We start from the raw sequence: 15943 nt of genomic DNA on the forward strand, positions 1-15943 counted from the left end.
ACCGTGCAGGCCAGAATCGTATTAGGTATTTTTAAAATTTGAAATATAAGGTATACAAGTGCTGTGTATATGTACATTCCTATCACTCTGAACCTTATTATGCTGTATAACTACAATGCACCAATAAAAATATATTAAAAAAAATAAAAGATGTATTGATGTGTGCGCGCGCGCGCGTACACACACACACACACACACACACACACACACACACACACACTTCCAGAGATCTTAGTTCCAATTAGCCCTTGAAAAGACTTAAACCTTTCACATCTTCCCCAACTTCCACAGCAGCTGGCTCAGGACAGGACAGGGCACATAATCCTTCTTCATTTGGTTGAAGTAAAACACTTTACCACAAACACATAAGCAATTTACTTCCAAGAAACCACACGGTACTATTCAGGATTAATCCACCAGGCCACTCATTCTCTTGCCAAATATTTCCTAAGCACTAGTCTTATCAAACACTGTTCTGAAAGCTGGTAGGGGCACTCAGAGGAGACCTCACCTCTGTATTCAGGAATTGAAGGGTTAAAATTCCTAGCACCAATTGCAATATGAAAATAATTTTGACAGTTAAAAACTACTTCTACCAGCCGGGTGTGGTGGCGCACGCTTGTAATCCCCGCGCTTGGGAGGCGGAGACAGGAGGATCACGCAGGTTCGAAGCCAGCCTCTCTGGCTTGAGACCCTGTTTTCAAATAATAAATATAAAAAAAATAGGTCTGGGAGTGTAGCCCGGAGGTAGAAGGGTTTCCAGGAACCCCAGTACCTCCAACCAACCAACCAACCAACCAACAAAACTACTTCTACCTATGGGACTGTGATAAAATAATAAAATTTGGCAAGAATTTTTTTTTCTTTTTGCAGGTCTGGGGATGGAAGCCAGGGGCATTCAACCTCCAAGCTACACCCTCTGTCCTACTTTTTATTCTTTATTTTGAAACAGGGTCTCACTAAGTTGTGGAGGACCTCACTAAGAAGCTGAGGCTGGCCACAAACCGCGATCCATCAGTCTCAGCCTCCTGAATGCTGGGATTACAAGCACCACACCCGGCTATGGCAAGATATTTTAATAAAAATCTGAATCAAACCAAAACTGCATGCACTACAGGACAGAAGGTCCCTTTCACCCTTGTGGAATGTTTACTATGTGTGTGGGTGACTTAAAGTGAGCAGAAGAGACACTCTACATATATGTGATAACTAGATACATAGCTACAAACATGCACCAAAAAAATTTAATACTTTCCACCAGATATTTAAGAATGGAAGATTAAAAAACGATTTCTTTAGGGTGGAATTCTGAGACAGTAATAATTTCAAGTCTTTAGGAAGATTCTTCTCCTCTATCACAAATGTTTTGCCGAGTATTGGCTTAAAATTTCTATTATGATCTCCAAGTTCCTTGCAGGTTGTAGGTGACACGCAGTCGCTCTGAGCCCTGCTCTATCCCATCCGTCAGCCCCTGGGACTTGAACCATAGGCTCAAGTGGAATCAGCCGTGTCCGTCACTTCAAGCTAATGACAAGGCTCCAAGGCAGAGCAAGACATTGATGGGCCAGGTTAGCATTTCTGAAGGCTGTGACCAGCAGAAGCAGGGTCGTCAGCCTACAGCAAAGGGATGGCAAGTGAACCTGGCAGAGTCCTCACTGACACACTGCGCATGCTCGGCCGGACAGCCTCACCCCGCCCTGCGCTGAAGCTGCTCAGGATCTAGGTCTAACTGCACAGCGGCTAACCGTAAACTAACGAGCTGATGTCCTGGTTTATATGATGTCATTCTTGTGATGTGGTCCACGTGTGTACCCTTTCCCAGAGCTACAGTTTCTCTCTGGGCTTTTTGACAAAAATTGTATTTTTAAGCCTATGAGTTGAAGATCCAAGTGTTTATGCCCATCCTGAGCTCAATCTGGAAGCTGGTGTCATCCGGTCTTCCCCCTGACCGTTCTCCCTGCCCCACGGGCACACGTGGTTCCCATCCACGCGTCCATGCTTCGCCCAGATTAGAAACTCTGGATGTTTCAAGGTGAGCACTCTACAAACTGACCCGGCACTGCAGAGTTAACGAGGCTTTTCACTAATATTAGATATTAGCATGTTTTTCCAACAAAAGAAACTATTAATACTTACAGTTTGGAAGATTAAAAAACTCATCATGAGCTGGGCTTGGTGGCGCATGCTTGTAACCCCAGTACTTGGGTGATTGAGACAGGAGGATCACAAGTGTGTGGCCAGCTGCAGCTACTTAGCGAGGACCTTCACAACTTAGTGAGACCCTGTTTCAAAATAAAGAATGAAAAATAGGGCTGGGTGAGGTATAATTCAGAGGTAGAGTGCCCCTGAGTTCCATCCCCAGTACTGAAAAAAAAAAAAAAGAAGAAAAGAAAGGAAAGAAAAAAAACAACAACAAATAATGATGACAGGGGAGGGGACTACTTGTGGGATAAAGATGTAACATGGTTAACAGCAGGGATGGTAAACCACAGCCCTTTTTGTAAATAAAGATTTATTGGAATGCTGCCACGTCCCTTTATTTATATACTGTCAATAGGTTTTTTTGTGCTATACAGCAGAATTGAGTAGTTGTGCTGGAGCCTGTATGGTGTGCAATATGTAAGATTTTTACTATTTGCCCTTTAGAGAGAAAGTTTTCTGACCTCTGGTGCCAGCCTACTAAAATAATAGTTGTGACACCTCCTCATTCTGTGACCTCAGGGCAAAAAAAAAAAAAATAGTATAGTTGGCCCTTTATCTGCAGGCTCCTCGTCATGGATTCAACCAGTGCTGGCTTCAAAATGTGACGTTGCTCACGTGTACTATACAGCATTAGACCTCGGGTGGCTGTGTCTGTACTGAACACTTGAAGATTTTTTTCTTATCATTATTCCCTAAACAAGAGAGTAAAGCAACGATCTATACAGCATTCCATGGATTAGGTATTACAGTGATCTAGAGGGCATTTAAAGTATATGGGAGTTGGGCATGCTGGTATACATATGTAATTCCAGTACATGGGAAGCTAAGACAGGAAGGTCGCAGGTTCGAAGCTGGCCTCAGCAACTTAGTGAGGCCCTCCACAACTTAGTGAGACCCTGTTTCAAAATTAAAAAAAATAGACTTCCGGGAAGATGGCGACCGAGAAAAGCGGGGCTTAAGAGTCCCGCTAACAACCAATCTCCATTACCACAAAAAGAGCGCCTTTCATAGCCAGAAAACACCATCACCAGAAAAACAAAAAAACCACCAGGCTCCAGAGAGAAAGCGGACTGAGAACAGAGCTCAGGGCCACAGAGGAGACACACGCGCCCGAGGACGCGGCAGCAGCGCCATATTGCTGGCGGCAGCGGCGAACTCAGCGGACGGCTACAGCAAGCCGAGGTGAGCCGATGCGGAACAGCCAGGCGGGATCTTTCGGCGCAGACAGCATTTAAAGCTCCCAGTGGCTGAGCTCAGCACACGCTGCAGGGATTCAGAGTGGAAATCAAAACCAGAGAAGAAAAAAAACGCCAGCCTCATGGCCGAGGGCGTGGCAGAGGCGCCATATTGCCACCGGCGGCGGCAGCAGCAGTGAATTCACCGAGTCCAGTACAGCTACATCTACGTACTCAAGAACAGTGAGTCAAATTGCGGGCCACAGAGGAGAAATCCCAGTATTGTGCCTCCTGGGACTTGACCCAGTGAGGGAGTGGTGGTGGCAGAGATATCACACCATAGGAGAGCGTGCAACCTGGCACCCCCCATAGTTTAAAGCAGCCTCTATCGACTCCCTGGGTCGGAGACTCTGTGATACAACCCAGTAAAGGAGTAGTAGGGTCTGAGATAATACAGACTCGAGATCCAGAGCACCTTAAGTGAAGCCATAGTGACCCAAGGGAAGAACCCAGAGAAGGCACAAACCTCCGAAATCATGGGAAAGAGGAATAACATTGAAGTAAAGAATGTGCACAACCCCACAACATCAGAACCTGATAAAACAGAAAATCAGAGATTTCTAGAAGATCAAATCAGGAAAATAACTGTAGAAATAATAGAGGTGCTTCGAAAAGAACTCAGAGAGAGCCAAAAAGAGATAAAGGATGCAATTAATGAAGTAAATGCCTCAATTCAAAGCACAAACAACCGATTAGACCACATGGAGAACAGAATCTCGCTCTTAGAAGATGAGCAATCCAAAAATGAATGCATAGTTTCTAATCTAGAAAAAGATATCCAACAGCAGGAATCTGACATTGAAGAAATATGGGCCCATCTTAAGAGAGCTAACCTAAGAATAATTGGAATAGAGGAGGGAAAAGAAAGTGATACCAAAGGGATCAACAATCTCTTCAAGGAAGTAATAGCAGAAAATTTTCCAAATATAGAGCAAGAGGTTGATGCACAGATCCAGGAAACTTATAGAACTCCCTTTAGACAGGATCCGAGAAGAGGATCCCCACGCCATATAATTGTCAAAATGACCAATGTGGAAGCCAAGCAGAGAATCTTAAAGGCAACAAAAACAAAGGGCCAACTGACATTCAGAGGCAAACCAATTAGAATCACTCCAGACTTCCCAAACCAAGTCATGAGAGTCAGAAGGGCTTGGAGTAACATATTCCAAACTCTGAAAGAAAACAACTTCCAGCCAAAAATTTCCTATCCAGCAAAACTTTCTATCAAATTAGATGGAGAAATAAGAAGCTTCCATGACAAACAGAAACTGAAGGAATTTATGTCTTCAAAACCAGCGCTAGAGAAAATACTCAAAGAGATTAACTACAAAGAAGAAATAGGTAACACTCACCAGAACCAGAGAAACAAGAGTTTCCATCCAACAGACAACTAAGATTGGTTATCTGTGGAGATTCATTATTTATGTTAGTCTTTTACCTATCTCTAAATTGTATTGTTTGCCTTTATTGTTGTTAATTTTTAGGATTTCTAGTTGGAATATTAATATACCTTCAGATATAGCATTTGGAAATATTTTATCCAATTCTATTAGTAACTTTTAACTCTGTTTACATTGTCTTTGGATATACAATATTTTCTTTTATTTTTTAAGGAGTTTGTATATTCTTCTGTTGCCTGTGCCATTGAAATCATATCCAAGAAATCACTGCCAATTTCAATGTTGTGAGGTTTTATGACCCAGATTTTCTCCTAAAAAGTTTATAGTCTTAAGATTTATATTTAGGTCTTTTATCTAGTTTGAGTTAATACTTGTATGTGGGATTAGGTAAGGGTCCAATTTTATTCTTTTCCATGTAATTATTATTTTTCAACAATATTTAGTTAAAAGATTATTATTTCCACCACCAAATCTTCGTGGAAACCTTGTCAAAAATAACCTGACAATATAGGGAAGAAGTTAGCTCTAGGCTTGTATTTAACTCCAATGGTCTATATATCTGCCTTTAGAACAGTACTACACTGTTTCAATTATTGTAGCTTTATATGGTTTGAAATCAGAAAATATACATCTTCTAGCTTTGTTTTTGCTTCGAGATTGTTTTGGGTATCTAGAGTCCATATTCCATATCAGGATAGATTTTTTTTCTGAAAAATAAATATATGATAGTTTCACCTAAAAAAAAGAAAAAAATATTCTCTGGTAAGAAAGAAAGCAAAAAGAAATATTGAAATGTTATCTTTAAGTCATCAAAAGCTTGGTATCAGACAAATGAAACTGTTATGTGAGATTATCATTTTTAATTTTGGATAAATTGCTATAATACTAGATGTCAACCACTAAGCCAAGCATGGGAGGGAGGGATGGGGAGAGAATGGGGTGGGGATCGGGTGGGGGCTGACTGGGCGATGTGTGCATGTATGTCTACAAAAGTTTGTATCCCACTATGATGTATGAATACAGTGCACCAATAAAATAAAATTAAAAAAAAAATTAAAAAAAATAAGGCCGGGCGTGGTGGTGCACGCTTGTAATTCCCGCGCTTGGGAGGTGGAGACAGGAGGATTGCACTGGTTTGGAGCCAGCCTCGCTGGCTTAAGAGACCTTGTATCCAAATTAAAAAAAAAAAAAAATAGGTCTGGGAATATAGCCTGGAGGTAGAAGGGCTTTCAGGAACCCCAGTACCACCACCAAAAAAAAAAAAAAAATATATATATATATATATATACATATATATATATGTATATATATATAATTTAAAAAAATAAAAAAATAAAATAGGGCTGAGGATGTAGCACATAGGGAGAATAAACCTGAGTTCTATCCCCTGTCTCCACCCCTCCCTTTTAAAAGTATATGAGAGGTTTTAAATAGGTTTAAATAAATGCTACTCATTTTATACAAGGCTCTTGAGCGTCTGTGGATTTTGCTATCTGAGGAAGTCTTGGAAACAATTTTCTACGGATACCAAGGGATGTCTATAAGTACATTAAAAATTATTAATCAAGAGAATAAATACATAGACACCAGGTTGACAGTCAGTGCTCGAAAGTTTGCTGCTGTCCCTCGCATCAGTACTGTTATCCTCATCTGTCTAAAACCACCTGAGTAAGTCTCATTGATTTGGCAATATCACAAACACGCAGTCTGATGGGGTGTCCAAGAATGGGAAGGGGGCTATGAGACGAGGGATGATGAGAAGAAAGAAAATTAACTAACAGGAAGCAAGCAAGAGGGAGAAATAATATTGCCAGCTTAAAATGATCTTTCCCTTAGACAGTTATTGCTTTCTCACTGGTCAAATTGATTGTTTTATTAACTCAAATTTACAGTTAGAATTTTTAAACGTGGCAGAGTTTACTCAGCATTTTTAGAGTTAAGCAACGTGGCTAATAAATGCCTTTAAAGTCAAGCAACTGAAATGGTGATTAAAAATTAAAAAGTGAGCTACCGAGAGGTCATTTCCTAAAAACGTCAAGGTACCTTCTGCTGCTGCCTCCACTGGGCGGGTGAGCTCGGGCATCGAAGCTGATAGCGACGCCCCGCTGCTTCAGGTCACTGAACTGTTCTTCCAGGTATCTGCAAAATCCCTAAAACACCCGGCGGATTAAAAGAGGATATGTTTTAACTTATTGTCTATATGCATATGATACATAAAAAACTGGACAAACTGTTGTTATTATTCTCAGAATAATTACTGTCTATCTATCTGTGTCAGGCCCTGTGTTGGATAATTATGGCCTTTTACCTCTAATCTCAGATCAGCTTTGCCAAGAAATTCTGTTTTCCAGGTAGGAAACCCAAGGCCCAGAGAGGTGCGGTGACATGCTGGGCTTCAGACACAAGTGGCAGAGCCTGGCTTTGTCTCCAGGTGGTGATAGATGGTTTAGTGAGGGGGTTAAAGTGCACTCCTGGAGCCAGAATCTGGATTTGTCTTCCTCACTGCTACCCATAAGTAAGTGACAAGTTCCTTCATCTCTAATGCCTTGGGCTCCTTTCCTGTGACACAGGACAGAACCTACCAGACAGGGCTGTGATGAGGATGAAATCAATGATAACATGCAAAGTGCTGAGAATTTAATGCCAAGTGAGTACCGTGTTTGTGTGCGTTGCTGCAGCACTGTTTTTAAAATTTATTTAATTAATTAATTTATGTTTGTGGTACTGGGGGTGGAACCCAGGCACTTTTCTACCTCTGGGCTATACTCCAGACCTATTTTATACTTTCTTTGGAAACAGGGTCTCACTGAGTTGCTGAGAACCTCACTCAGTAGCTGAGGCTGGCTTCGAACCTGTGCAATCGTCCTGTCTCAGCCTCCCAAGTACTGGAATTACAAGCGTGCGCCATCACGCCCGGCTTGACTGCAGCACTGTTTTAATTGCTGCTTTTCTCCAAAGCCTATGCTCCTCTATTGTGGTACGTCTAAAACATCAGCTTGAGACTGGGCAGGCATTTTCACCTGCTCTACAACCTCAGCAGTCAGTTGGTTAGTATCGCTAACTCCTACTCCCTATTCCCACAAGAAACCGAGTTTTTTAGGGGAAAGGTAGGTGAGATGGGTCCTATGACCTGCCTGGGAATATATTTTCTCATTCTTGGAAGGTAAATATAGACGGATACAGGTGAAGAGGCTCTAGATTAGTCTAGAAGGCCTCAGCAGGCCAAAGAAGCACAATATATTTCATAAGATTTTGCTAATGAACTGATCAAAATCTGCTTTCTTTGTGATATTATTTTCTAGAGGTATAACAGAGGTGATAATCAGTCCACTTACAGGGCAGCACTGATTAGAAAAATCAAAGTCATACAGTTGTGACACCTGCCCGGAACTGACAGAGCTGCTATTACTGTATCTCAGAAGTGCAGACACATCATGTTATTAGTAGATACAGAAGATCAGAAAACAGTGCATCTGAGCCAGGTGTGCTGGCGCATGCTTATAATCCCAGCAATTGGGAGGTGGAGATCGGAGGATCGCGGTTCGCCGACAGCCTCAGCTACTTAGCAAGGCCCTTCGCAACTCAGTGAGACCCTGTTTCAAAAGACTAAAAAACAGGGCTGGGGGTGTAGCTCAGCGGTGCAATGCCCCTGGGTTCCATCCCCAGTAACACACACACACACACACACACACACACACACACACACACACAGCAATAATGGTGATGCCACACCACTCACCACTTATTTCACTCTGACTAGAAAAATAAGCATGACTCTTATTTTGGTGGGGCGATACTTTACAGCCTTACTGCCAAAGCAGTGTCAACTTAAGGTTCCTTTGGTTGTTCCTTGACAAAAGGAGAACGGGTGTGTGCGCTGGGCACATCTGAGGTTTAGTGAATTGAGGGAATAAGGATGAGTGTGCGTTGGTTCTGTGGGCTCCCCAGCAGGTAGGACAGCAACAGCGCCCCTGGCTCTACCTGAGCAGTCTTTTAGTCCCTGGGGCCTTTTAGGAGGCAAAAAGCTAGCAGCCTTAGTCCAGATCTTCACATCACCAGCTTCTCTAAAACTCCCTGAGGCCTGATAAGGACGAGGACCTGAGAGTGTGACGAAGGGAAGAGGGACCACTTCCTCTAGAGAAAAGGTTCGGCAGGGATGAGGGAGGCTTTCAGAACTAAAATGTTACTCTAAAACTCAAGTCGCACACTTGGGTGGCTGGTTTCACAAAGCAGAGCTATGATGACTATGTTAAGGATACAGAAAGGTGGATTTCAGTTCAAAAGAATGAAGCCATCTCTTAATGAGAACAGTTCATAGATAGAAGGGACGGTTTCAGTAGACAGCCAGTTCTCTGTCACTGCTGGGTCATGGCTACAGTAAGTAATCCCAGCACCTGGCTCACAGACAGCATTAAAATAGGCACGAATGAATTATCAGAAGGAAACGAGAACTCCATCAATGAGGCAAATGATCCAGAAATTTTCCTCCAGCCTCTGCAGTTTCTTTGAGATGTCCCTGACTCACATATACCTTCTTAAACCAAACTAGGCAAATGTCAAGGCATCATTAGGACGGACTCCGCATCCAAAGACCAGCAGGAAGAGTGCTTATTCCACAGTAAGTCAGAACAGGGGTGAGTGGCCGACAGACTTGCACTTCAGCATCCTGCTAGGAAATGGTACCCAGCAAGTGGGTTGCCCCGGGAGTCCTCTCTCCTCCCGTGCTGGGACGGCTCCTGAGTTAAAGATGCACCTGCTGTTCTCATAACACTTTCTTAACCCTTGGCATCCATTTTTTCCTACTGTAAATATCTAGGTCAGATGATCACTTTGGAGGAGTAGGGTTGCAAAGATTAACCCCAGGGATGTCTGGCTGCATCAGATGGCCTTTAAAATACCTACTCATTTTCGTTTTATAGCATTATTAACTACTAAAGGGGCTACTCACAGAAGAATCTGGTTCTTCTAAGGGAAGGGTAGGTGGGAAAGTTCCTAAGACCTGGGGCTGTGTTTCCTCATTCTTGGGAACTAGATATAAATCAATAGTGAAGAAAAGACTCCAGATTAATCTAGAATCCCTGAGGACCCCCAACAATAGGCCTAACAGCAGGTGTGGCCAACTGATCGTCCAAAGATGGCCATGGCACTATGTCCCACCTCACGTGTTCCTCCTATGATGTGATAGTAAAGCAAAGAAACTCAGCAATCACTTGGACCAGTAAGATTTTCAAGTAATTTTCAACTTCATGTACGTTAACACTGAACAGAGAGTCAGGCGTGGTGGTGCAGGCTTGTAATCCCAGCACTTGGGAGGCTGAGAGGAGGATCACAGATTCTCGGCCAGCTTCAGCTACTTAGTGAGGCCCTTTGGATCTTAGTGATACCTTGTTTCAAAATGAATAAAAAGCCGGGCATGGTGGTGCACACTTGTAATCCCAGCACCTGGGAGGCTGAGACAGGTTCAAAGCCAGCCTCAGCTACTTAGTGAGGCTCTCAGCAACTTAGTAAACCCTGTTTCAAAATAAATTATATAAAAAAAATAGGCTTGGGGGTGTAGCCTGGAGGTAGAAAGCCCCTGGGTTCTACCCAGTACCCCCCCAAAAAAATATATAAACTGAATAATTTTTTATTAATTTTTGTAGGGCTTTACAGTCAAGTTTACTGTCAACATTCATGGGTACTTAGTGAATTATCCATAAAAAATCATAGAATCTATATATGTAGCTGAACTTAAAGGAATTCATGAGATTTTCCTAAACCTAGGAAACTGACATTTTTTTGATGTCTGGTATTGCCCAGAGGAATTTTTTTTTTTTTTTTTTTTTTTTTTTTTTGGTATCAGGAATTGAACCTAGGAACATTCTACCTCTGAGCTATACCTGTAGCCTTTTTATTTTTTTTAAATCAGGGTTTTGCTAAACACACACACACACACATACACACACACAAAGTAGAGTAGGATCTTGGTAACTCTAGAGGTATCTTTTCAGCCCCAGCATCTATCTAGCTATGGCAAAAATGATAAGACATTAAAAGTCAGCTTTTGCCAAGTGTGGTAGCACTTGCTTGAAGTCCTAGTACTTGGGAGGATGAGATGGGAGGATTGCAGGTTTGAGGCCAGCTCTGGCAACTTGTGAGACCCTATTTCAATATATAAAAGAAAATTGGGCTGGGGTTGTAGCTTAGAGGTAGAATGCCCCTGGGTTCAATCCCTGGTAACATACACACACACACACACACACACACACACACACACACACACACACACGAGCTGTTGCCTTGGGAAGAAGAGTCCTCAGGGTGGCCGGCCCCTGACAGGCACTGTGTACAGTCAGTAAAATCTGAGCCAGGAGGATCCCAGGGTTGAGGCCAGCCTCCGGAATGTCACGAGACACTCAGCAACCCAGTGCGACCTTGTTCCAAAACAAAAAATAGAAAGGGCTGGCGGTATAGCTTGGAGGTAAATCTCCCCTGGATTCAATCCCCAATATATATATGTAATTCTTGACTGTAGAGTGCCCCTGGGTTCAATCCCTAGTAACTAATACACACACACACACAGTCAGCTTTCACTGGTGGGCATGTGCTGATAAAAATCTCCATGAGGGAGTCTATTTATCTACTGGATGAACAGAGGATAGCCACATGAGTTCTGAAGCAAAACTGCTTCAAGCAAGTGCACAAGCCTTACTTTGTGGAGTCCATGGTGATGATCCTGTACTAGTCAAGCCCACAGGACGTGTCCACAATGATAACAAGTGAGGTCTGTCAAACACCTGTCAAAAGGAGGCAGGGGAGACCTTGAGAGTAACCAGAAATTATGAAGCGTGTTACCTGTGTAGTCTGGATGATGGTCAAGTCATTCATACGAGAAATCCCTGCTCCCATAGGCGCTCGCAGGCCAGCCGTCCCAAACTCCATTCGGGCCCCAAAACATCTTTGCAGTTCTTCTTTATTACCTTCCGCAATCAGCTGTTTCACAGACGCCAAAGTTAAAGGATTCTGCAAAACGGAAATGGAAGTACCAGATACAGCCGGGTGAGTAAGAGAATGAAAACTTTGTAATATAAAGAAATTCCACGATAACTCTAACCTCTAGGGTAAACACATACATAGAAAGATTTCAATTTTCTTTTTTTAAAATTTTTATTGGCACATTATAATTGTGCATAATAGTGAGATTCATACTGATACATCCGCAGATACAGATAACATTATTTCAATTTTCTGGCGCTTTCAAAATCTGAAATAGGGAGTTGGTTCGATATTATGTGTTATTTTCTTTTAAACCAAGGAAAACACTTTTGGAGAAATGCAGTAAGTAGATGTTTAGAATAGAGGTCTAATAGTTGGGCGTGGTAGCACATGCTTGTAATAACAGCATTTGGGAGGCTGAGACAGGAGGATTGTGGTTTGCGGACAGCCTCAGCTACTAAGTGAGGTCCTTTGCAATTTAGTGAGCACCTGTTTTAAAATAAAGAATAAAAAATAAGGCAGGGGGTGTAGCTCGGAGGTAGAATGTCCCTGGGTTCTGTCTTCAGTACTGAGGAAGAAAAAACTTAGGTCTAATGGCCAGACTGGGATTCCAGACATACCACCTACTAACCTCACGGGGCTTGGTCAGGCTGTGAGACTTCTCCAGTTCTCAGTTTCCTCATTTGTAATAGGGAAACAATCCAGAACCTCCCTGGCAGTTTTTAAGGCTTTAAATTAAAACAATGTAAAATACCTTCTCTGCTTGGCACTTGATATGATTAAATGTTCATTTTTCCCCCAAATGTCATCTAATTTTCCCAGGGAGTAACAGATTATACAATATAAATCAGAACTTTATTCTTTTCCTTTTTGGTACTGGAGATTAAACCCAGGGACATTCTACCTCTGAGCTACACCCTCAACCCTTTTGATTTTGAAACAGAGGCTTACTAAGTAGCTAAGGGTCTTGCTAAGTTAGCGAGGTTGGCTTGGAGCCTGCATTCCTCCTGGTTTTCAGCCTCTCGAGTACCACGATGACAGGTGTGGACCATTGTGCCTGGCTTCAAAACTTAATTCTTGTAGTGCTTTATAATTTATACAGGATGTTCACATACCTGTTTAAGTACGAATCTTGCAATAACCCAAGAGGCAAATTACAGGTGGAGAACTTTTATACTGTTATAGTACAGAAATTGAGCAACTCACTTAACCTAGTGTCCTTCCTATTACATTAATTGCTCCAAATGGACAGTAACATGCATCATCTGAGTTCATTATACACTGCCCTATTTTCTCTGTTTAACAGTTGTAGGAAATGTTAAGACTAGAGAACAATGATGATGATCATATTAAATCCAGATCAAACTTTTTAATTAAGAGTTCAGGGAACTAGTAGAGATGGTGTTGTGCTTCTTTCTACAGTCCTTATCCACTCAGAGGAACACTCAGCAGGGCAGGATGCGTCCACAATATTAAACTTTGAAATGCTATTGCAATAAAACCTTGACTTCTTGGAATGGAGCCCATCTTTTCAGACTGTTCTAGATTCAGCAGGAAGCAGTTAAAAAAATAACAACCCTACCTCTTTGATTAAAAGTCACAGACACAAATCACAGAGCACTATCTTACCCATCCAACTGTCAGGTGCCCCCAAGGAAGGGCTTGGATCTGGTACATGAAAGGGGCCATTAAATATGCTGAGTGGATGTGAAAACAGACGTCAATGGTCACACCCAGAGTCCAGCAGTTCTCTGATTGAGAGTGCAGATTTGGAATAGCTTACTTGGCCCTGGATATCTATAAAATGCCCAGAAGTATGAGAGAAACAAAGTGGACAGAGAGATAATGACAAGTCAGAGGTCAGCAGAGATGAGGCTGGGCCTTGGAGTGGCCAATGCTGACAGCACAGGAATCCCAGGAGGTCAGCAGAGGCACCTACCCGCCCGCCCGCCCGCCTGCCCGCCCGCCTAGGGGATCAGCCCAGCCGTGGCCACGATGCTCATAGCTGGCGCGCATTTCACCTGGGATGAGTGAGTCAGTGAGATGCCTGTCTCAAGCAGAAGAAGAAACAGAGGAAAGAGAGGAGGGGGAAATTCAAAAACAAAAAGGACAAAACATCCATTCTACCCAGCAAGACACCGTCTCTATAATGATACAACATTTTGTGGAAATGACATTTTCTTTTCTTTTTTCTTCAAAGGGAAAAATTTACGGAATAATGCATTCGTTACTAACTGTGGCTTAAAGAGAATTCTACAGCCAGGTACGGTGGCTCACGCTTGTAATCCCAGCATTCGGGAGGCTGAGACAGGAAGATCATGGTTTGCGGCCAGCCTCAGCTACTTACTGAGGCTCTTTTCAAAAATAAAGAATAAAAAATAGGGCTGGGGGTGGAGCTTGGATGTAGGTTGCCCCCGGGCTCCATTCTCAGTACTGGAAAAAGAAAAAAAAAAGAATTCTACATACTTCAAGTTACTTAGTTATCAAAAATGAAACAGTTTCCTTCCTCTAGGAGTTACAAGGTTGTCTTTCCTGAAAAAGAAAAATGGTTTAAGGAGTTGGCAAATAGCATCCTGGAAATGGCATTTGCTGACGGTTCATTTACAGGGGACAAAGACCTTTACAAGATAAAGACCTGGTCCCTGCCTAAGGGCTTGCAAATCACTTCATTTATTCAACAAATATTCCAGGTGCCTACTATGCACTGCGCTCTGTACTAGACACCATAAATCCCGGAATTAGTGAGAGTGGGCAGCACTGGCTAAATAATTTTCAGGGGCCAAGTGCAAAATGAAAACAATTCAACAACTGAAAATGAAACTATTCAACAACTAAGAATTTAAAGACAAGAGCGTAGAGCATGTAACCAAGAGCGGGCCCACCTAGTTACATGGGTCCTTTCTCCCTGCATGTATGGTTCTCCCTTCTGAAGTCAGCCCTGGACCCAGACCTTAAATAAATAAACCTACACCTGTTGCGTTTTTTTTTTTTTTTTTTTTTTTTTGCACTAAGAGCTACAGAGGAAAAGAGCAGGCCATTTAGAGAGAGTATCAGGTAGAAATAAGTTGCACCTAGGAGCCAGGGAAGGCCTCTCTATGTAAGCCGCATGATAGGAGTGATAGAACAAGACCCCAGACCCCTAAGAGGGGTAATACTATGGGAAATAAATTCAGCAAAAGATAGCATAAGGGGGCACCCAGAGATGGAACAGTTGGAAAGGACTAAGTACAGTAGGAGGGAAGTGGGATCCACAGCTGGGTCCTAACGCCGCTCTGCTTCAGCATCTAAGAAAGGGAGTAGCTGGGGAAAGCGATGCCGCGTCCCACGTCCCACGGGCTTCCTGCCCCTTCCCAGCAAAGTGACCGTCCCACGGGGAACTCCCACTGCAGGCCCACCGGGGAGGGCTCCGGTTATAAGCAAGCCTCTGCAGGGGTGGCTTGGAAAGCTGCTCTGCAAAGGTCCCTGGGACGGAAGGAACAGGCAAGGCCCGGCGATTTCGGCTCAGTGGGGCTGCGCCGCCACCCACGGACGAGCCGGCGGCCGGGGTGACAGGCACGTGTGCGCGCCCCACCACCCCGCGCCTGCAGCCCGCCGGGCGCGCTCTAGGGGGTCTCGCAGGCCCCGCAGACCAGACGCCGGGCTGGGTTCCCGGACCCCTGTCGGGGACTAGTCCAACCCCGCACACGCCGGCCGGGCGGGAGCGGCCTGGCCCCCGCCGCGTCCCGGGTCCCGTCTTTTGGGGACCCGCGCGGCCGGCGCCGGCGGGATGCGGGGGCTCCGGGCCCGCTCACCTGGTCCCAGCGCAGCCACCGCGCCGTCTCCTGGTCCAGCCGCGCGTCCATGGCGGGGCCGCTGCCTTCCGGGGCCGGTGTGGCCGCCGCTGCCATCCCGGCGCGGTCAGGGCCCCGGGAGGAGGCGCGGCCCTGCCGAGGGGCGGGCCGGGGCGGGCCGGGGGCGGGACCCACGGACGGGCGCGCTCAGACCGAGCCCCAGAACCGTGTAGGAATAAGGAGGGTTAAGAATAGCCGGGGAAGCTGGGCGTGGTGGCGCAGGCTTGTAACCCCAGTACTAGGGAGGCTGAGACAGGAGGATCGCGGTTCGCAGACAGCCTCAGCTACTTAGTGAGGCCCT

At 44.2% G+C, this 15943-nt stretch overlaps 1 protein-coding gene across 1 annotated transcript in view; it reads right to left on the minus strand.

The window, feature by feature from the left end:
* Positions 1 to 15699, minus strand: part of PGM2 (phosphoglucomutase 2) — a gene marked incomplete at both ends in the record, with an annotated part of 37622 nt that extends 21923 nt beyond the window's left edge. Inside the window, 3 exons of the mRNA XM_080697432.1 lie at positions 6881 to 6987; positions 11672 to 11839; positions 15604 to 15699. Of these exons, the coding sequence (XP_080553558.1) occupies positions 6881 to 6987; positions 11672 to 11839; positions 15604 to 15699 (371 nt within the window). The remainder of the gene's footprint in view (positions 1 to 6880; positions 6988 to 11671; positions 11840 to 15603) is intronic.
* Positions 15700 to 15943: the final 244 nt, after the last annotated feature.

The sequence above is a fragment of the Muscardinus avellanarius genome (assembly GCF_963383645.1).
Source record: "Muscardinus avellanarius genome assembly, chromosome: 6".
Classification (NCBI taxonomy): domain Eukaryota; kingdom Metazoa; phylum Chordata; class Mammalia; order Rodentia; family Gliridae; genus Muscardinus; species Muscardinus avellanarius.